The sequence below is a fragment of the Megalops cyprinoides genome, chromosome 17 (genome assembly GCF_013368585.1).
Source record: "Megalops cyprinoides isolate fMegCyp1 chromosome 17, fMegCyp1.pri, whole genome shotgun sequence".
In the NCBI taxonomy this organism is placed as follows: Eukaryota; Metazoa; Chordata; class Actinopteri; order Elopiformes; family Megalopidae; genus Megalops; species Megalops cyprinoides.
In genome coordinates this window covers 22,951,561-22,974,515 of record NC_050599.1, presented here as the reverse complement: position 1 = coordinate 22,974,515, position 22,955 = coordinate 22,951,561, and the positions used below count along the sequence as shown (strand labels likewise).

The 22,955-nt window shown below is 42.1% G+C and overlaps 3 protein-coding genes across 3 annotated transcripts; 1 reads left to right on the top strand and 2 right to left on the bottom strand.

Annotated features, from left to right (window-relative positions):
- Positions 1–4,875: 4,875 nt before the first annotated feature.
- On the bottom strand, positions 4,876–8,993 carry LOC118792539 (alpha-1-antitrypsin homolog). Its single transcript, XM_036550416.1, has 5 exons — positions 8,909–8,993; positions 6,876–7,569; positions 6,449–6,719; positions 6,129–6,276; positions 4,876–5,742 (listed from the first exon to the last, which is right to left on the bottom strand). Exons 1-5 carry the CDS (start codon positions 8,909–8,911, stop codon positions 5,551–5,553), a joined length of 1,308 nt encoding a protein of 435 aa, XP_036406309.1. The 5' UTR covers positions 8,912–8,993; the 3' UTR covers positions 4,876–5,550.
- Positions 8,994–11,707: 2,714 nt separating this feature from the next.
- Positions 11,708–13,363, top strand: LOC118792478 (alpha-1-antitrypsin homolog; the record flags this gene model as incomplete). The annotated part of the gene is made up of 3 exons (XM_036550333.1): positions 11,708–12,117; positions 12,315–12,462; positions 13,129–13,363. Coding segments are annotated over 3 exons (750 nt in total), but the record flags the coding sequence as incomplete, so codon positions are not given.
- Positions 13,364–16,520: 3,157 nt separating this feature from the next.
- On the bottom strand, positions 16,521–18,901 carry LOC118792477 (plasma serine protease inhibitor-like). The gene is made up of 4 exons (XM_036550332.1): positions 18,198–18,901; positions 17,485–17,775; positions 17,213–17,388; positions 16,521–16,771 (listed from the first exon to the last, which is right to left on the bottom strand). The coding sequence occupies exons 1-4, from the start codon at positions 18,883–18,885 to the stop codon at positions 16,583–16,585; spliced, it is 1,344 nt and encodes a 447-aa protein (XP_036406225.1). The 5' UTR covers positions 18,886–18,901; the 3' UTR covers positions 16,521–16,582.
- Between the last annotated feature and the right edge of the window lie 4,054 nt (positions 18,902–22,955).

Here is a 22,955-nt window from a genome sequence, read left to right as displayed (position 1 = left end):
ACATCCGACATTATTTATCGAACAGTCCACCTCATGACCCCTGGGAGACAGGCTGTCCCGTGCTTTTGGGTTTACACGTCCAGGTCACATCCCCTGCCTGTTCTAGGCCCCACACACACTGGCATGAGGACAGCGGAGTCGCTGGCTGTCCTCCGACAACCCACCACTTCAGATCGCACCTTGGCTCTCCTGTCTAAATGAAGCACTTAAGTCTGGCCTTCAGCACTTTATGGCAGTTATTTCTACCATTGCGCCGTCTTGTACATTGACACTTGCCGTTAAACTTTTGATTACTGCTGCACTTACTGCAGCACTGTGACTTACTGACACACGCTCAGAGATGGTCTGACCCCTTCTGTATGAACCTGGTGTCCATGTGGCCTTATTTGCACTTTTGTAGCTTTGCTTTGTACTGTCCTCTGGATAACTGCATCTGCTAGATGAATCACAGTAAATGTAATGCTTGCTGTTTTAATGATAGGAATGCTTCTGGTGGACTGCTGCTCCCGGTGCTGCCCTTACAGTTTTGAAGAGAACTGCTGGACAATTTATGTGCTCAATATTGGCCAAGTTACAGTTTCTGACTTCAAACAAGTTTCCACTTCTGGTCCCCTGAGCCATCTTTTTATGCTGGTTTGGATCTACTGATTAGAAAAGCTGAATACCATTCACCATTTATATCTGTTAAAGGGACAACTCAAAACTGAGCCGTAGGAATACAGTTTGCGTCACTTCAGAGGTGAGTTCCGACACACTGAATGAACAAAGCCGGAAGGAGGCCTCAGCAGCCCAGTCCTGTGTAAAGCCTCTCGGATTTGTGTGTATTCTCCCTGTTCACTGCATTAGGGATGTGGGATTCTGACACTGGCCTCATTCAATATGGACAAGTGTCCATATTGTCCACATGGCCAAGAGAGGTAAGTGTCTTGGTATCATTCCATGGATGAAAGGTACTGGATGCATCTTTGATGCCACTGCTGTGCATGGAGGGATCTGTCAGCAGGAAAGGTCAGACGGATGGGACCGCTTTTGGGGGGTCAGGGGTCAGGGTGGGGAGGGAGCAGGGGACAAGGGGTACTTTAGAGTAAGACTTCACAAATCGGAACAACAGGGGGTGCGAAATGAAAGCGGTGCCCTGTGCCATTTTCACGAGTTATGCGCGAGTTTTAATTGAATGAATCCGGGGGAAAAAAGAGAGAGAGAGAGAGACACATCCGCTGACTCCGCTTTCATCTCACTTTTCATCTGCGGATTCGCGGTCGTCGCGGGAGACGTTCCGCCGCCGCCGCTTTGATCCTGCCAAAAAGACGAGGGCATTTTTCCTCTAATGATCTGTGAGAGACGGATTAAAAAGGCCTGATTTCGTCTCTAGTGTTGTGCGGCCGCGGATGCCCACATCACTCCACATCACAGGGCCCGGCGGCGCCGCTGACATGCTCGCCAGCGATTGCCATTGGCTGATACGGAGCGTTCCGTGCCCAGCACTCTGCCCTCCGCCCCGCCCCATTGGTCCTCTCGGTAACCCCCCCGCACTGCAAACCTTTCCTCAGATTCACAGAAGAGTGGTTTCAATTTGCGCTAAGTACGGGGCTAAATGCAAGCGTACCATAGCATCAGTCCCTCTCATTATGTTTGTAAAAGTCGATGAAACACAGAAAGTCTTTCTCTCAAAGAACTGAAAGGATTCAGACTGGCTTTATTATCAATTAACAAATTGATAAGGACAATGTAGATTAAGTAAAAAATCATAATTAGAATGTAAAATAAATGTGAGATAAAAATAGTAAAAAAAATTAATCTCTCCATTCTTTCTCTTTCTCTCTCTCTCATGCGTACACACACACACACAGGTGGTCCAATTCAACAATTTTGCAGAGCCCCAGTTTGATAAAATAACCTTGCACTGAAACTATGCTGATATTATATCATTTCTCAGTAATGAAAAACCACCATAGAGATGAAATTTGCTCGAGTTTAAGCAAGGTAAATACCCTTTGAAAATGTCAAATGATTTGATCTAGTTTGAGTTTAGGGGACTAAATTATACAAGTAATAGATATTTCACCGAAAGCAGAGTACTGCAGAAGCTGTGGAAGTGATACTATGCTGCATCATTTTTGAAGGCATTGAAAAAATGTCCTCAAAAAATCCGAGCATTTCACTCATGGCAATAATAAGCTCAGATATGAGGACAATTCACCCAGCTAAGCGGCCTTGAGACTTCCAGGGAGTAATATAAGGATGTGCTACTTACGTTTAGTGTTTTTTTTTTGTTTGTTTGTTTGTTTTTTGTGTATTTCAGCGTTATATGAAAGGACATAAATTGGAAGGTTTTGTCATAAATTATACATCTAGTTTTATGCTTTTTTATTATTATTAGTTTTATTTATTCACTTATTATGTTTTTGTTATTGAAATAAAAAGTGGGCTTGGTTGAAAGACCATGCCTCTCCCCTCCAACCAAGAACATACATTTGATCATTTACCTTTTCCAAACACAGGCTTACTCCCCAGAGCAGACCTCCAAAATACTCTTCAAGCAAGCTTAACAGAATGTTATCTTGAAAAAGGTGTGAAGCGTTGCACACGCAAAGTCCTGGCCATTCTGCCCATGCATATGAAGATGCAGATGCAGCTGAAGAAGTTAGGACGAGAAGTTCTCAAACAAACCAATGAAGGAAAGCATTGACTCAGCTTTTTTTTTCTGCCTAAAGGCCAAAGGTCAGAGAGGCAGCTGGGGTTGATAACCCTTAGGGTAAGACCACTCGATACAACCCCCACTGTCCAAAGGGTAAAGTGACAAACCCACGGACCAGTTTGTAAATGTTTGCTGTCCTCATTTGAAAGTATGCCCATGTGTCAATTCAATAATTTTCCAGACCATTGTCTCTAACTGCAAGCAGTTTTTCAATTATTATTATTACAGCAGTGAGAGGATTTGATTCTTGTAAGCAGTTGATTCTTAAAAGCAGAGTTCTGAATGAATGGAGAAAATTGACTTTTGTGCCTTCAACAATGTTTAAGTGTTTCAAATATGGAACAAAAAGTATGTGCATTCACAGTGTTTTTCTTTTTTATACAATTCTTCACAAAATAAGTGTTCATTTAAAAAAATCAGTATAACTGACGTTGATCATTTCAGATGTTACCATGCAAATTGTTAGTGGTATGCGGTCTATAATTCCTCAGGACAATTTAAGTCATTAGCTAAAATAAAAAATAATAATATGTAGTAACCTTAATTTTGAGTGACTCTGTGATAATCGGTAGGCTACAAAGGTGACTTCCTTGATTGCATACAGTATATCTTCCTTTGCTCTGCAAGGTATCTCTACCAGCATCCAGGCACCTACCTGAACAACACTTGCCACATCCTGACAATTAGGAGGATAACTCTTCTCAAAATGTTGCACTTCTCTAATTAGCACAAGATACAAATGAAAAAATGACTGCATTATAGCTTTCACACAAGATTTTACTTGCCACTGAAATTGATTGAGCATGATATTACATGTATTTATATTATTATCATAAGTACACTACTGGATTCTTGTAAGTGGAATAACTAAACAGTGTTAGCATAGGACTGATTGTGTCTCAGTATATGTGATGAGCCTTATATCAGTAATATTTATAAGCAGAGTGCACTGTATTATTTATTTATCAATTTATTTTCAAAGGTCTAACCTTGCTTTGGTACTATAAAGTCATGCAGAAAATGATCTGCATTTGTAAAATTAACAAAATGTGGATGATAAATGTTACAATTATAAATCTTGAGCTCTTTCCCTTAACAGCCCACTCAAATCAAAATGGCAGCATAAAGACATAAAGGTTATAAATACTTTATTGTTAACTAAATGACGGCCTGAAAACTGGTGAAGTCCAGTCATTGTGAATGAACTCAAGTTCACTGCCTGTCAGATTTAACCAAAGGGAAAAGATCTGAAATGGAAAGGTGACACAGATACTCCTTTCCTCTCTCATGTTTTATTGATATTGGAGGTCATTTTTGTAATAAAATGATGTTTTGTCAAGTAGGACTATGACAGGGTGAAGTTAGACATGAATAATGAATCGTAATGCACATGATCTCACAAATGGGTAGTAAAATATGTATTTCCTGCTTTTTTCTCTGATTGATCCCTACAGATCTGTTGGAGTGGTTTCTTTTTGTCAGACTCTTTAAAATTTTTATCTTTTGTTCACGATCAGAATGCAAGAAGGTGGCTATTCACACAAGTGAATCTTTTTTTACAGCTAAATTGTTTCCAGTAAATTGTAACAATTGCTCAGTATTGGGTGGGTTCCTACTATATCTGGAAACTTTTTTGGATGTCTTCATTCTACTCTAGACACAGAATGAAGAATAATGGTGGTTTCTGGAGACCAATCACACAGAGGGAGAGATGCAGGAGTGCTCACAGCATTTGGTTTCAGTGTTCCTCTATACCTCCTCCTAGTTCACTGCAGTATGAATGAGGCCCTGTGTGGATAACCAGATACAAGTTCTGTAATTTAGCACCATGGTGTGGTGGAGACACTGAGGTCCCCTGCTGGTGTGGTTAATGCCACAACATTGATGGATAAATTCAGGCGACTAACATGAAAAACAATTCTGAATGCAATCCACAAACATTGCATCTCTTTAAGATAGCATCACTGTCGATGCACTGATGTGTCAGAATACTCTGAAAAATGTAAAATGAGAATCGTTTTATAACAGTTGCCAGATTTATTACAAACTACGTGTTTGAAAATAAGTGGCCTGTTTTTTCCTCATCTGGCCTTGGTTTCATTAGCCACATCATGTAATGAATCTGTAAAAGCAGAGTAGTGAATAGAAATTCCACTGAATGGGAAAACAAGCAAATCAAAAGTCAATATTTCTTTGTTTTATTGTTTCTTTACAGAAAGAAATCTTTGAGCTCAGAAACATAGAAACAAATATCCATTAAACAGTGACAGTACTTCATACGTATGGTGTTCAGTTTAGTTCAGTTCAGTTCAGTTTTTTTTTTCCCTGAATGAAAAAAAAGATCTTGTTTGAGAACAAAAGCAAGCTTGGGATCTTGTGGGACCTGGCCAATAATTATGTCCTTATGGTTATTTTATGATCCGTAGAAATAGATGCATACAAAAATTGGCTTGTGTAACTAAGAAGGGATCAGCAGGAGAGTGTCCAGAGAGGAGAGATTTTTTTTTGTCTAAGGCAGCCATTCGTTATAAACTTTGATATATTTGCTCACAAATGCTGGGTTAAAGACCTGCCTGACACAAATAGCTCCACAGCTCAGAGAAAGTGGATCCTATACCTCCAGCAAGTTAAAACTTCACTACCACCAACATTCATACTGCAAGCAACCAGCCGGAAGCCAACTCTGGTGAAATCAATTTTGGAGTACAGTGTGTGATTCTGAAGACAGAATGTTATATAGTGTATGGAAGGTGATTTAGAGTATAGGATGTGCCTCATAAATGTGCAGGAAGGAACAAGCCGGCTGCTCTCAGTACCCCCCCATGGAAACCCTGCCATTGATACCGCATGGTCTAGCTGGCTGTGGGGTTCACAACCTTGCCCATGAAGAGGATGCTCCTAGTGGACTCCTCTACAATGAGCAGCAGGAAGGGCCTGTCCAAGACGAACGTGTCCGGAAGGGACATGGGCATGATTTCGATGGTGGTGGCAGCAGCGGCCTCAGTGCCCTTCTCATCCACGTTGAGCACAGCTTTGTGGGACACCTGAAAAACCAACCAGGTAAAATTTAAGGGGCCTTAGAGAAACCAAACAAGAGAGGAAATCCAAACAGACAAGAGTCCCGCAGTGCAGGATGATAGTGCAGTTAGGGAGCTGATCTTGTTATCCAGCAGGTGCAGGCACATTTCCCAGGTGAGACACTCCCTATAAATACCCGTCTCTACAAATGGAAGGTACGTTCGAATGTAGGCTATGTAACACACCCTATGTCAGCTTTTTTGATGCATATGTTTCTAATGTGTGTGTGCAAATATGTAATGCGATGTAATCCCGTCTCAAATTGTGATTACATTCACCCTGAATATTTAACAACATTTCATTACATAATCATATTTTCAAAAATAGACACACAGGAAGCACATCCTCGTACCTTGGACACCTTCAGGCCAACCTCTTCAGAGATCCCTGATAGATCAGCGGAGTCGGAGAATGCGGCAACCACACCCATCTCTGTCAGAATTTCCTTCAGGGAGTATGACCCAGATGCAGAGAACTTGGGCATGAATACATCCACTGAACTAACAGAGAGGAAATCAACACATGCTTAGTCCAGGCATCTCAGGGAACACACAGCTACAATATTCTTGGAATGTCAATGGCAGCAATTGCAATTGGAATAGGGTTATGCATGCCCATTACAGTGGGACAGTGAACAGGGTTCTTTTGACTTTTGATGATGTTGGCCCTTACCTTCTGAACAGGGAGTCGTGCAAGTGTCTGATATAATCCTTGCTGAGGATCGATTCTACATGCTTCATCTTGTCCTTGCTTGGCAGGAGGATCATCATGGAGGCGTTCCCTTGGTAGGGCAGCATCAACACCGCTGTGTGGTTGTCGCGGTCATAGTAGTATTCGTACCGGCCAGTCCTCTTCATCATGTCTACTGTCACCTTGGTCGTGTCGTCAATGTGGAAATCAGCCTTGTGCGTGTCTTTTGGATCAAAGGTTTTCTCCCATTTGCCTGAAAGAACACAGTGAAATTAGGGGGGCCAATAGCAAGACCACATGGTGCCTACAGTACCTCCTCTGTCACAGCAGCCTATTCCTTCCAAGGCTGAAGTTAGAAAAGCAACAGGTTACCCATGATAGCCAAGCAGATGAGTGGAGATTGACCTACCTCTAAAGAAGATGTAGTTCAGCAGCACCAGGAGAGTGTCACTGTCCACACTCGACATCACCTCAGGGATCTTGTCATGGGTCTTCTTGGCAATGTACTTATTGATCTCTTGGAGGGCCAAATCCTGTTTTTTGAAGTCGACAGTGAAGCCCTCAGCCTGGAAGTAGTGCTTGGCGTCCTCCAGGTACTTCTGCGTAGGCTTGAAGCCCTCCTGCAGGACCAGGGTGCTGCCAGTGTCCAGCTGCAGCGCCCCCTGGCTGTGACTCAACATGTGCTGCAGGTGCTCGTAGGCCTCGCTCACCTGGGCGCTGGTGAAATCACTGTAGCCCAGCGTCTGGAAGAGCTGCTTGTGGGTGTCGCCCTTGGCCCCCATTGACAGCAGGGATAGGGCGGTGGAGATGCCAAGCGGAGAGAAGAAGACGTTCTTGGACTCTGCTTCGGCCTTGGCATTCAAGTGCTTGTAGAGGGCGAAGGCGAAGTCGGCGTTGGGCGGGGATAACTTGTGACAGATGTCCTCTACCTGGCTGTGGTCGGGGTGGGACTCATCTTTGCCGTGGTGTAGGTGGTGGAAGTGTTCTTCGGTGTGACCCTCATGGTCTCTATCATGGTCTCCATAATGAGGGTGGGGGAGGGGTCTCGCCACAGAGAGGAGCAGCGAGGCAAGCAAGCAATGCAGAAATCCCCGCATTTTCACCTGCCAGCGAAAACCGAGCAAGAGTGAATGGTTTTCCAAGTATTGCATTCCTTACCTCATCTGGGCATCAACACTGACAGAGCATTGTGTCTCTGTAATGGGACAGAACGCGGTGCCTATCTGAAGTGAATGCATGATATATATTAATGGACAAACACATTATCATTTTCAAAATGACTTTATTTGAAACTATTGAATAACGGAAGAGCACGAAAGTGGATATTTCTGTGTTATCAAAAAATATGCACCCTAAAATAGTCATCCTGCTTCTATCTCATCACTTTTCTGGATGAAGCTGACAATCATTTCAGTTGTGGGTACTGCTTATGTATTTTATATCAAAGAGAAAAAGATTGTCTTTCTCTTGCATCAATGAAAACTATTAATTTGTCAGGTAAAATGAGCACAAACTGCAGGAAAATGCCAAAAGAAATGCTTCTTTAATATAAATGTAACGGATGCTCCCCGTAAATGTCTGACATCGATCAGTAAAGTTAACCAAATCCATAATTTCTCTCCTTGGGATGAAATGGGTTAGTGTATAAAAAAGGATAGCTTATAAGCTTATAGCTTATGGTGAAGTTCCTCATCAACATTCCAGATCATAGATTTAAGTTTCCCATAAAGGACACATGCATTTTCAGTAATAGATACCACAAAGAATGGACAAACAGAACAAATGCAAACCTCAGACTCAGACAAGCAGGAGCTGGGCAGCTACAAACAGGGGCAAAACTTACATTAGTTTGTATGATCACCCTCAACTGGTTCTTACTGTTTTGCATGATTAAAAAGGGTGTCAGTTTAAATAAGAATCTTTTTGCAGCAGATTTCCTCTTTCTTGATTTCATCAAATGCAATAGTGTTACCTTTGTATACTGCCCATGGAAGAAATTTTATTTATAGCAACAAAAAGAACAACTTTTTTAAGCTAAAATCAAATTCAGATCTCTCTGATCTCTCTCTTTTTCACTGTTAGGATCGTTTCATGTGAAATTCACAAAGCTGCTAACGCTACACAAGAACATGCAGATGAATTAGCCGCATCCCTTTAAATTCCGGTGTACACACAATAAAACTATAAGCGAGAAAGGAATCAGCTACTGATGGATAATTTATTAATACATTTGTGAGCTTGCTAATCACAAAAAGATGACTATAATTATGAGAATACAAAGTATGATAACCCTTGAAATGGAATGCAATCCATTTAGAACACCACTTTACATTAATATGCCCATCCAGTTTTACGTTTTTTTTATTTTTGAAATGAAATATGATATTCTGTTATCCCAATCATTTTCCCTGTCACTTAAAGTATAAACCAGATTGTGCTTACCATACAGAACTCTTCTCAGGCAGGCAGTTTGAGCTATCAGGCTGAGCATTTATACTGTACAGAATGACCAGCGTCCTCTAGGTAAACATTGATCTGACCCTGACCTCTGGACCCCTCGGTCGGTGACTCACCTCCCACCTCTATCTACAAATGTATCAAACCTGACACCACAGAGCCAAGGAGCCAATCAGGCCTGTCGAGCTGGACTTCCATACCTTATTGGAATTCTTTTGCCATCGAAGGTAAACTGAAATGTATGCCACCAGTATCGCGTTTTGTGGCAGAGACCTAAAAATTCAGCCAGTGCGCCACGATCAGAGGAAGTACAGGTTAAAACAAGACCATTGACAGTCCTCAGTCAGTGAATCAAAGCACGACAGGAATGCTGTTTAACCCTCCGAGGGGATTATTGAACATATTCACAGTGGAATAAAATTACTCTGTGTGTGTGTTTGTGTGTGTGTGTGTGTGTGTGTGTGTGTGTGTGTGTCTGTGTGTGTGTGTGTGTGTGTGTGTGTGTGTGTGTGTGTGTGTGTGTGTGCATGCTCATGCAGGCATGTGTGCTTGCATGTGTGGTGTGTGCATGCACGTATGTGCGCATATGTGTGTACATACAGTATGTACTTACGTGTGTTGGCGGATATGGTTGTGTGTGCATGTTTGTGTATGTGTGTATGTGTGTGGGTGTGTGAGTGGATAGGTGTGGGCTTTGTCGCTTCAGCATTTGGTGATGCCCTTTGTGTAGATATTGCTGAAGAGAATGTGCAGTTCCTTGCATGGCCAAATCAATGTGAGCACAACTGCAGTCACCCAGCACAAAAAGATTGTGTCTGTTTTGTGATTAGGGATTGACCCTACAGTTGAATTTCTGCTGGCACTGAAAAATTGAGTTTCTGATAAGAAAAATAAACATAATAGGTGACCAATAAGTCAGTCACAGCCATTTTACTTTAGTGCAGCCAATGATTCATTAGTCAGTGAAAAGACCCCCCATGCCAAACTGGGGTTTACCTTACAAAAGAAGAGCAGAATTAAGCATAATGAGGAGAATTATGTTATTTCTTTTACAGTTTGCTTATGATTTAATATATTTATCTGCTTATTTATTGTCTAAATTTTACTGTTTTTTTCTGCATGTAAACATGGCAAAACTATTGACGTCTGATACCCAGATATCTACTGACACTCAGTCTTTCTATGCTGGATGACTGCAGCTGCACTGAGACAAGCAAGGAACTGTACAGTCTCTTCAGAACCATCTGCACAAAGTTCATCACCAAATGCAGTGACAAAGCACACACACCTACACACACACATACATTCTCACCCACGGATGAATGCACATATGCACGCACACATGTGTGCATACATGCATGCGCACACAACACACGCAAGCATACGCACGTGCATGCAAACACAGAAACACACACGCACACACTCTTTCTTAAAACATTTCAGTTTACCTTGAATCACAAGAACATTCCAACGTGGTATGGACATCTAGCTCGACTGGTCTGATTGGCTCTTTGACTCTGTGGTGTCAGGTTTGATACTTTTGTCGACAGAGATGAGAGATAAGTCACCAACAGAGAGGTCCAGAGGTCTGGGTCATTCCAATGTTTGCTGCTCTGCCCATTTTGTACAGTATAAATGCTCAGACTGACAGCTCAAACTGTCTGCCTGAGAAAAGGTCTGCATGGTAAGCACAATCCAGTTTCTAATTTTAGTCACAGGGAAAATGATTGGGATAATTGAATATCATATTTCATTTCAAAAATAGAATAAAAAAAACGTAAAACTGGATGGGCATATTAATGTAAAGTAGTGCTCTAAATGGATTGCATTCCATTTCAAGGGTTATCATACTTTGTATGCTGATAAATATAGTCATCTTTTTTGTGATTAGCAAGCTCACGAATGTATTAATAAATTATTCATCAGTAGCTGATTCATTTTTATAGTTTTTGTCACTAATTGTTTTAATGTTATATACATATGAATTTAAAGTGATGCAGCTAATCTTAACAGTGAAAAAGATTCACTAAATTGCCTCTGAAAGAGTGATTAGAATTTGATTTTAGCTTAAAAAAAGTTGTTCTTTTTGTTGTTATTAATAAAATATCTTCTCTGGGCAGTATATAAAGGTAACAATTGCATTCAATGCAAGGAAGAAAGAGAATCTGCTGCAAAGAGATGCTTATTTAAACTGACTCCCTTTTTAATCATGCAGAACAGTAAGAACCAGAGCAGGGTGATTGTAGTTTACCACCTGCTGCTGGTCTGCTGTGGTGCCTACTACTGAAAATGCCTATGTCCTGTATGGGTAACTTAAATGTGTGATCTGAAATGTTGGTGAGTAACATCATGTTTTACTGACAGTGATGGTTGGGCAATGTCTGTGCTCCCTTTATAAGCCAAACTATTTCTTTCCAAAGAGAGAATTCCGAAGAACAAAATAGTATCCACCAGTAAATTGGTTAACTTTACCGATGTATGTCAAGCGTTTACATTTATACGGGGCATCCATTGCATTTGTATTGAAGAGGCATTTCTTTTGAGATTATTTTGCATACAATTTGCATTTTTTCTCTTCTTAAAAATTAATATTTTTCATTGATGTAAGACAAAGACAGTCTTTTTCTCTTTAATATTAAAAATATATATTAGCAGTACACACAAATGAAATGATTGTCAGCTGCATACAGAAAACTGATGAGATAGAAGCAGGATGACAATAGTTTTAGGCATATATTTAGATTATTAACACAGAAATAATTCACTCACCAACTCTTACCTTTTCTATCCCTGCTGCTAATGGGGGCCAAGCGCGACACCCACAAGCAGCTCTTCCAGACGCTGGGCTACAGTGATTTCACCAGCGCCCAGGTGAGCGAGGCCTACGAGCACCTGCAGCACATGTTGAGTCACAGCCAGGGGGCGCTGCAGCTGGACACTGGCAGCACCCTGGTCCTGCAGGAGGGCTTCAAGCCTACGCAGAAGTACCTGGAGGACGCCAAGCACTACTTCCAGGCTGAGGGCTTCACTGTCGACTTCAAGAAACAGGATTTGGCCCTGCAAGAGATCAATAAGTACATTGCCAAGAAGACCCATGACAAGATCCCTGAGGTGATGTCGAGTGTGGACAGTGACACTCTCCTGGTGCTGCTGAACTACATCTTCTTTAGAGGTAGGTCAATCTCCACTCATCTGCTTGGCTATCATGCACTGGCACAACTCCATCAATGGTCAAAAGAATATAACCCTGGATTGTCCTCTGTCCCGCTGTCATGGACATCCATAACCCTATTCCCATTGCTTTTTTACTATTGACATTCCAAGAATGTTGTAGCTCTCTGTGTTACCTGAGATGCCTGGACTAAGCATGTGTTGATTTCCTCTCTATTAGTATGATAGATATATTCATGCCCAAGTTCTCTGCATCTGGGTCATACTCCCTGAAGGAAGTTCTGACAGAGATGGGTGTGGTTGCCGCATTCTCTGACTCCGCTGATCTATCGGGGATCTCTGAAGAGGTTGGCCTGAAGGTGTCCAAGGTACGAGGATGTGCTTCCTGTGTGTGTAGACGGAGGCTTTTCTTGAAGATATGATGTTATTAGATAAGATTAGATAAGATGAGATAAAACTTCATTGATCTCGAAGGAAATTATTGTGCCGAAAATTGCTCACTTACAGTATCAAAAACAATGCAGCAATGAAGATAAAAATAAAAAATAGAATAGAATAAGATAGAGTAGGCAAGCAATGCATTAAATAGAGGGTAAAATAATATATAAATAAGTAAGACACAGTGTAATGGCACAGTAAATACAGAATGAAATATTCAAGTAACAAGGGTATTGCACAACCATTAGCTGTATATGAGTATTGCACAACCATTAATTGTGTTATGAAAATTGGTAATCAATCAGTGTGAATGTAAACACCACTTGAAACATGATTAGATTATGTTATACATTTGCGTCATAGAAGAATTTACATAGGGAATGTTACATATCTTACATTTGAAGTTACTGTACATTTGCACAGATGGGTATTTCCAGACAGTGCTCCACGTGGAAAATGAACCTGAACCTGCTGGATAACACGACCAGCTCCCTAACTGCACTATCATCCTGCACTGCGGGACTCTTGCCTGTTTGGATTTCCTCTCTTGTTTAGTTTCTCTGTGCCCCTTAAATTTTACCTGGTTGGTTTTTCAGGTGTCCCACAAAGCTGTGCTCAACGTGGATGAGAAGGGCACTGAGGCCGCTGCTGCCACCACCATCGAAATCATGCCCATGTCCCTTCCGGACACGTTCGTCTTGGACAGGCCCTTCCTGCTGCTCATTGTAGAGGAGTCCACTAGGAGCATCCTCTTCATGGGCAAGGTTGTGAACCCCACAGCCAGCTAGACCATGCGGTATCAACGGCAGGGTTTCCATGGGGGGGTACTGAGGGCAGCCGGCTTGTTCCTTCCTGCACATTTATGAGGTACATCCTGTGCTCTAAATCACACTCCATACATTAAATAACATTCTGTCCTCCAAATCACACACTGTTCTCAAAACTGGATTCCACCAGAGTTGGTTTCAGGCTGGTTGCTTGCAGTATGCATGTTGGTGGTAGAGCAGGTTGGTTGGAATCTCCTAGTTGAGTGAAGCTTTAACTTGCTGGAGCTACAGGACTCTGTGCTGTGCAGCTGTTCATGTCAGGCAGGATGTTAGCCTAGCATTTCTGAACAACTTGAGGTTCACCACAAATGGTTAGTTTAGACAAAAAAAAACCTCCATGGAGGCTCTGCTGCTGATCCCCTCTTAGTGACAAAAGCCTGTCCCTCAATGCATCTATTTCTACGGACCATAAAATAACCATAAGGACATGGTAACTATAGACCAGGTCCCACCAGATCCCAGGTTTGATTTTGTTCTCAAACAAGATAATATATTTCTTTTTTTATTCAGGGAAAAAAATCTGTTGGAATTGAACACAATAGGTATAAAGTATGTTCAGTGTTATTTGCCTATATTTGTGTTATATTTTTATATAGATATTTGTCTCTATGTTTCTGAGCTCAAAGATTTCTTTCTGTAAAGAAACAATAAAACAAACAAATATTGACTTTTGTTTTGCTTGTTTTCCCATTCAGTGGAATTTCCATTCACTACTCTGCTTTTACAGATTCATTACATGATGTGACTATCATTCAAAATGTCAAAATGAAACCAAGGCCAGATGAGGAAAAAAACAGGCCACTTATTTTCAAACACATAGTTTGTGATAAATCTGCCAACTGTTATAACACGATTCTCTGTTTACTTTCATTTCTTGAATTTTCTGACACATCTGAACAGACCATCGACAGTGACACTATCTTAAGGCAACGCAGTGCTCGAGGATTGCATTCAGAATTCTTTCGCATGTCAGTCGCCTGAATGAACCCATCAGTGTTGTGGCATAACCACACCAGCAGGGGGCCCCAGTGTTCATCTCCACCACACCATGGTGGTAAATTACAAAACTTCCGATTGGTCATCCATTTATTGAGCCTCATTCACATGCAGTGAACTAGGAAGATGTATAGAAACAGAGGAACACTGAAACCAAATGCTGTGAGCGCTCCCGCATCTCTCACTCTGTGTGGTTGGTCTCTAGAAGCTAACGCTATTCTTCATGCTGTATCGAGAGCAGAATGAGGACATTCAAAAGGGTTTTCAGATTTAATACAAGTCTATTTAACACTGAACAACTTTTGCATTCTGATCATTAACAAAGATGAATATTTTAAGTAGAAAAGTAGTCTGATAAAAAGGCTGTATGCAGAAACCACTTCAACAGATTTGTAGGGATCAATCGGATAAAGAGCAGGAAATACATATTTTACCACCCATTTGTGAGATCATGTGCATTACAATTCATTATTCCTGTCTAACTTCACCTTGTCATACTCTTATTTGACAAAACATCATTTTATTACAAAAATGACCTCCAATATCAATAAAACATGAGAGAGGAAAGGAATATCTGTGTCACGTTTCCATTTCAGATCTTCTCCCTTTGGTTAAGTCTGACAGGCAGTGAACTTGAATTCTCTCACAATGACTGGACTTCACCAGTTTTCAGGCCTTCATTTAGTTAACAAAAGACTATTTATAGCTGCAGTCTTTATGCTGCCATTTTGATTTGGGTGGGCTGTGAAGGGAAATAGCTGAATATACAGTACATAATTGTCACATTTACAATCCACAATAAATTGTATGCTTGTCCTTGTGCCTGTGAAGGTATTTGTAGTCAAGCTAGCTAGCAACATTGCAGTAGAAGGGAAATACCGATCAAACAGCTGCCTGTGTTTAAAAGGAATAATGCAAAAGCTTTAACTCATCATGGTTTATAGGCACAGACGCTGTGAGGGAGCAGAGCCACATTCTTGTGCATGTTTGTCCCAGAAGAGGCACCTCACTCCGGCTTTGGGATGGAGAGCCAATATTTTTTAAGTGTTATAATCTGTGTACTTTTTCAGTGTCATCTGGATATGGTAATGATTTAGATATTGAAAGAGAGCTGATTACTGTCCAAAACAGTACATAAATATCATTTGACCAAAGCCAAACGTGGGCACACACATTCTAGCTCATGATTGTACCTCCACAGGTCTACTCATGTCCTTCATTCATGTTCCTGACAGTAATGTGTTATTGTTACATTTAGGAAGAAATAATTTTTTAGCTAATGTAGCTGTGATGGGGTAACATGAACTTGCAATCAAAGGAGAGGCTAGTGAGGATGCAGCAGGCCCTGTAATATGTAAATACACCTATTTCAAAAAGCCATTCAAGAGATAGCCAAGGTGTTCTTCTGTGAAGCTGTACATAAACTCTGGAGTGCATCCAGTAAAGAGACAAAGCAAAACATTAGAGAAAGAAAGCTCAAAACTCCACTTAATGGTGCCAGACAGCTTCCTAAACACTTTCATGAATGCAGTTTTAAAAGCTGTCCCCTGAATAAATCATATGTTTAAACATAACTAAAGCCCAAAATTGAACAACACATCAACTGCCAGAAGTAAAAAGACTAAGACTCTGTAACTGGGACCAAGTGAACACCTTGAGCCAATGCAGCTGGCTGGCAAACAACCCCAGTCCTTTTAAATCTACTATTCAGGAAGTAGAACATGAATACACTGTAAGTAAATCTATTGGTAATGTGAAGTGGGAACCCACCTCATACAAAATAAAAACTGACAGTGAAGGAAGCAATGCTGAAGACCTGGGCTCCCCCTGAAGACCTTGTTACACACTAATGTTCTGTGTTAAACATCCTCTTGGTAACTGTGGACTCCTCTCCCCTGGTTCCCTCGAGGCACATCTTTTACTGTCACATTTATTTTAATAAGGCAAGTACCATATCTTTAATATTCATATCAACAACATTTCCGACCTATAAAAGGGGACATATTAGAGAGCAGAAGTATGATTCTAAACAAGCAAAACAAACCAGCGATTTTAAATCTTGAGAAAATGTTAATGAAATAACATCAAGACAAAGACAAAAATGTAGAGGAAAAAATACACATTTATTTTTTTATACAACAATGGTTAAATATATTACAGTGAAAGGGAGATTTTTGCATTTGTTTTCATGTTTTCTTTGCAGGGTGTCAGAGGGAACTGGAGTCATTTAGTTTTCTGAGGGGTTCACAATTTTTCCTATTAGCAGGATGGTCCCAGTGGGTTCATTGTAGACCAGGAAAATGAAGGGTCGGTCGAAAATGATTCGCTGGGGTTCGGAGAAGTCCAGTCCGGCATCTTGGCCTCCCCGCTCATCTGCCTCCGTCTCGTCCACCTCCAGGATGGCCTCGTGCAGAGCCTAAGGCAAGAAACGTGCGTGGTGACACCTCGTCTCGTCATTCATTAGCTCCACCTGCCAGAGAGCTCACATTCAGAGATGCAGTGTTGCTCACTCTTGTCCATCTCCCCACTGAGCAGCCCCTTTCTTGCAGTCTGAGAGAGTGATCGCCATGGGTGGGCATCCAAGAGTGAGCAGCCTCATAGTGGAGGTCTGACAGACTCACCTCAGCAGTGCTCTACGTCTTTCTCTCTTTGGAGATAAAGAACTGTCACACACATGCCTTGTGCAAGCAGTTTCCTCCCTCTCCCCGCTAACTGCCAGCATAGCATTTCTCTACATCCTTGCCAGCCATGTCTCTCATGGGAGCTTTCCTATTGGCTGAAAGGGAAGAAGGTGGATGATGAGGGGGACTCTGACTGGCTATCTGACCGGCGGTTCTCAGCTCCTTGGCCCAAGTACCTGGATCCTCAGCCCTTTACGGACCGCGAAGCCGGGCAGGTCAGCGGAGTCGGTGAAGAGGGTTCGGACACCTGTCTGCTCCAAAACGCTCTGCAGTGGGTAGGACTTCCTCAGGACAAACTTCGGGAGACGGATTTCCGCTCGTCTGTAAAGGAGAAGCAGAAGGGAGCCGGCCTCTGTATTTCAAACACACACGCACGCATGCTCAGGTGCACACATACACACACACACACACACATACACACACACGCACACACAGCATCCTCTGAGGCTGCAACAGTACCCAGGCCTGAGATTGGTCCTCCAGAACTTCATCCTGGCGGCAGAGAGACAGGGGCTTGGCTCCAGCTGGTCCAGGTCTCCCCTGGGCAGCAGCAGCAGCATGGCCAGACCCCCAGCATAGGGCAGCCGCACCACAGTGGCTGAGCAGTTGGTGTCGTAGAGCATCCACAGCTCCTCCGAGTCGTCCCGGAACATCATGGGCACCTCCGCCGCCAGCGTGCCGTTCACCTGGAAGCGCCAGTTCACCGTGTGCCGACGTGAAAACGGCTGCTGCCACTTCCCTGCAGTCAGATGATTTTCATACATACTTAAGAATGCTATGTCACCATAGCTGAGTCTTTAGCATGCTCATTGTTTTGGTATATATATGAGGCAGATGTGTTTTATTCACTAGAGATATATACTGGTGCTAAGAGAGATCATAGTTCAAATGCTTTTATGTGAGCTTGAAATAAACAATATTCAGTAAAACATATTTAAACTATCAACTGATTTTACCTGCTGTTTCTTCTTCACATTGATTTTGAGACTAAGGTAGAACAATAGTGTATATTATGCATGTACTCCACAAGAATGTACTAGATACACAAAGCACACAATATTAAAAACAATAAATCATAACAACCAAAGAAATTGATATATCACTTTCAGTACTGGGTCCTGTAGAAATGCCTTAACACCTAAGTAGAAAAAAAACATTTACCTTTAAAATACATGTAGTTTGCAAGGACTGATTTGGCAGAACTGTTTAAACTTTGGAGGAAGTCAGTGATTCTCCCTCCCGTCTCCTGTTTTATGAAGGCATTTATGTCCTTCTGGGCTTGCAGGGGTTTGGAAAAGTCCACAGGGCGAATGGCCCTGTCGTACCCGTCTCTGGAGTGGTTGCGGAGCTTGTGAGGGAGACTGAGGGTCTTCTCCACGTGCAGGGAACTCCCTGCAGTCAGGTTAATCCCTCCTTTATCCCCGGAGAGCCTGGCGGTGAATTCTGCCAGAGCCGCCATCGCCCTCGGCACGTTTACCACAGTGTCGTTGGAAACGCCGAGCACGGAGAGGATCTCCGCCCGCGTCCGCGAGCCCGCACCGGCGGACAGGAAGGCGAGGGCCGAGGAAACGGTGAGTGGCGAGAAAAGGGTGTTCTCCTCGGGCCTGTCGGCGACCAGGCCGCGGTACAGCCTGAAGGCCAGGTCTCCGTAGTGATCGGAAAAGTTGCCCACCTCGTCCGACACCCCCGTCCCATCGCGCAGGCCCCATGGTTCCTGTGACGCACCTGTGCAGGTGAGGCAGACGTACAGCAGCAGCCCCGCTAGCATCGGAGAGGCATTCATCATTCGTCCGCCGCGCAGTAATCCACAGAAAGAGACAAGACCGGCGAGATTTGCATGCAGCTCCATTCAAACTCCAGTCAGAGGTTTGTTTCCCACCTTTAATGTCGAAATCCATTGACCCCTCTCCACGGTGGCCCTGACCGAGAGGCTAAACACTAAAACAAACAGCGGGTGACCTTTGGTGATGTCGAAAGGCTGCTTCTCCGAACCAGTGGGTGGAGGAGAGTGTGTAAAGACAGAAGTAAATAATACACGAATTGTATAATACTCCACCCTTAATCCACTCATTCCGAGCAGCTTGATTCCTGCCCTATGAAACTCACTGATGCACCCCTGGGGCTATCTGAGGGGAGCAGATTGGCCAGGGGAGCACAATGTGACAATGTGGCAGTATTGAGTGACAATAGGGGCAGTGACAGTGGCAGTGCTGAAGGAGCTGAGTTTCCAAGCCTTTAAGTAGGGGTTTTAATCTCAACGTAATATCTCACGTGGTTGGGCCGCAGCCATTTTGTATGCTTCAGTCTGCGTTTAGTTAAACAGTCTGTGCTTCACTAAGGAGGGACTGGTGAAAATACATTATATGGACAAAAGTATTTGGTCTTATCTCCAGTGAAGGGCAATCTTAATGCTTCAGCATACCAAGACATTTTGGACAATGCTATGCTTCCAACTTTGTGACAGTAGTTTGGGGAAGGCCCTTTTCTATTCCAACATGACTGTGCCCCAGTGCATAAAGCAAGGACTAAAGACATGGTTTGATGAGTTCAGTGTGGAAGAACTTGACTGGCCCGCACAGAGCCCTGACCTCAACCCCATCGAGCACCTTTGGGATGAGCTGGAACGGAGATTGCGAACCAGGCCTTCTCGTCCAACATCAGTGCCTGACCTCATAAGTGCTCTACAGAATGAATGGGCACAAATTCCCACAGAAACACATCTTGTGGAAAGCCTTCAGAGAAGAGTGGAAGCTGTTATACCTGTAAAAGGGGGACCAACTCCATATTAAAGTATATGTATTTGAATACAATGTCATTACAATGTAATGGTCAGGCGTCCGAATACTTTTGTCCATATAGTGTAATACATTGAAACTGGATGCACTCTTTTGGTGGCTCAAGTATATACAGGTAAATACCCCATGGTTCCTTTATTTGGAGAAATTTTTTACAAATATGATATTAAATATGAGCAAATCCAGAGGGCTTTGAGATTGCATTTGCAAGAAATCCAATGTCTACTGAAGGCTTACACCTGTCTGGGCTGCATGTGACAGCCTGCTACTGTCAGCAAGCAATGTCTGTGCCCACTGCACAGCATCACACTGTCTTCAAGCCATAAATGAGACATCCTTGGTTGCTTCCTGTGCATTTTCACTGGAGCACATCACTCATCATCAGTGGCTGAAATTTACCTGCAAAGAGAAGTCAGAGATTTCCCACTATAGCTGTTAATGTAGTGCACATTTTACAAGGGACTGTCACTTCATCGGCTGCCTTTATCGAGCTTTATTCAAAATGAGCAGCTAATATATTCATTTCAGTTTCATTTAGTCTGCTTTTGCTGAAAGCCAGTTGCAGTACAAACCTAGTGGTGCAAGTAAGCATAAATTCTTACCAGCGGGTCAGCTTAAGGACTCCTAGACTCCACCCCCCAATAAAAGAGTTCTCACACAAACGAAGTTTGTTATGCTAACCTTAAAAAAGCAAATGTTAAATTGAAATACACAGTCATCAAACACCACGGGGGTGCTGGCTCAGGGGGAATCAGATGGGAAACCAGAAGGGTCAGTCATCATGGTCTGCTTGTTTAAATGAAAAGAATTTAAATGAGGCTCTGAAAAAAACAGCATACTAAAATAATAAACCAAGTCCCACAGTGAGGGAAACACTGAAACTTCAGGGGCGTCATGTCTGCCTGTCTGTGGCTGCTATTCTATCTCTCACTGACACCCCTGCCTCTGGAGTCAGTCTTCGTTGCCATGACTTCCTTGGTAGCATGCACTCTGAGTACCAGCAAACCTTTTACCAACCTTAAGTATTCAATATTTAAATGCATTATTGACACCTTGGTTTTTAACATTGTTTTGCCAAAGGTTCATTTTTGAAGATGGAGAAAAGCTTTTTTTGATTTACGGGGCAATGATTTATTGGTCAGAACTTGTATACTTCACAATAATCTTAATTTAAATATTTTGACCAAAAATCAGTGGGGTAAATTCCATGGGAGTCCACCTTATGATGCAGTGACCTGCATAGTGATAAGCAACCCCTGCAGAGAAACCCACCCCTATCCCCGACGGAGCAAAGCCAATTTGTTCTGCCACCTCATGTGCTTTCCGGTACTCTGTATTGAATTACCTATAATAAATGATCTTGGTCTGTGTAATGAATAAATTACTTCAAAAAGATTGACAATGTCCCAATCTCTGTTACTCTTACTCTAAAAACTGTACAGATCTGAACCTTGTAGCAATGTTTATAAATGGTAAGCATTTCACTGACTGCAGTTTTTATCATGATGTGGAATGCATGGTATACACGAATGTGGGTACAGACATGTAGATGCATTTTTGTAATTGGCACTTTATTGCCTGTCAAATTACACCTCTAACAGACTGTAAAATATTATGCTCATCTGCTGCCATCTTGTGGAAGACAGCTGGTACTGTACTTACAGAATTTTCTATAAGGCCAAACAGGTATGCGGAAAATTAAGACGTCTATGATAAGCAGTAGATTAATGCACCTTGAACATATGCATGTCTCATATTTTATGACATAACATGTCCTTCAAATCTGGTATCATTGCTTCATAGCTGTTCTTGTTGGACATGTTTTTTTTATGTTTAGAGAGCATTTAACCTTTCATCTATGAAAGAATAAATGGTACAGAAAGATTTGTTGTTATTTGTGTTGCAGAGCTTTTCAACAATTTTTTTTTCATGAGGGTTAGATTATTTTTTTTTTATCCATGAAAAAAATATCCAGAAAAGCAATATGTATGTGTGCTTAAACAATGGAGACACATTCTTCATTATGCATAGCTTTTATTTACCATGTTTAAAATAAAACATAATCATTACCTTGTATCTGTTTGTCTTGTGTTGTGAATGATTGACTTAAAGCAGGTGAGTGCTAATAAAGTCAGTAAAACAATATTGGAAAAAAGCAAATATTTGAAGTTCACAGTCAATACAGCTAGGTATTGACTGAGGCAGTGAGAGCTGAATGAGAGAGGGGATCTGCCAGCCAGAAGCAAATGGGCTCTCCCTCCCAGCCGGGTTCTGCTCAAGGTTTCTTCCTGGTAGTTGGGGAGTTTTTCCTTGCCACCGTTGCCTTAGGCTTGCTCTCAGGGGGTCTCAGGCCTGGGATCAATGTAAAGCTGCTTTGTGACAATTCGCATTGTAAAAAGCGCTTTACAAATAAAATTGAATTGAACTGAATTGAATTGATCTTAATAGCAGTGTATGGCTAAAGCTCTAAGCAAAAAAACATTTAAAAAATACAACAGAAATATGATCAACTATGATCTTGACGGCCAGTATGAAGACTGGTCAGCTGCTGTCTCTTTGGCGATGGTATGTTGACACAAATTGTGTAGCAAATGTTGCTTTCCATCCCTCTCTCAACGTATCTATGCCATACATTTCTTGAAAGTCCATCTCTGTCTCATTCTCACCTGTCGTACAGTGAAAACACAGTCTTTGTTCATTTGCTGGCCACGACCTGAATCTGGAGTAACCAATAGGGAACTAGGCATTGAGAATGCTTCTTGACTAGCAGCCGGGGGATTGTGGGGAGGGGTTGCTGGGATTTTTACTTTCATAAACTGATGGACGTAGTAAAACCAACATTCCCTTCATCTGTTTTCTTTTAAACTTTTAAACACAAAAATAGAAAATTGCATGTCCTATATTTATCAGAATACATATTATTCTGTTTTATTATACGCATGCTTTGTGCTACAGGGCTAGAAGTTGTTTCAGCTGTGGATAGGCGTTCAGTCTTTTGAAATCTCAGGCTACCTTATAATTTTCTGTGGGAAAAAAAGATTATGTTGTTTTACTCTGGTCAGTAGAACCACAAACACAGAGAGGCAGGGTCTGTCTTGATCGCTCGGGAGAACTTTGAGTCTGT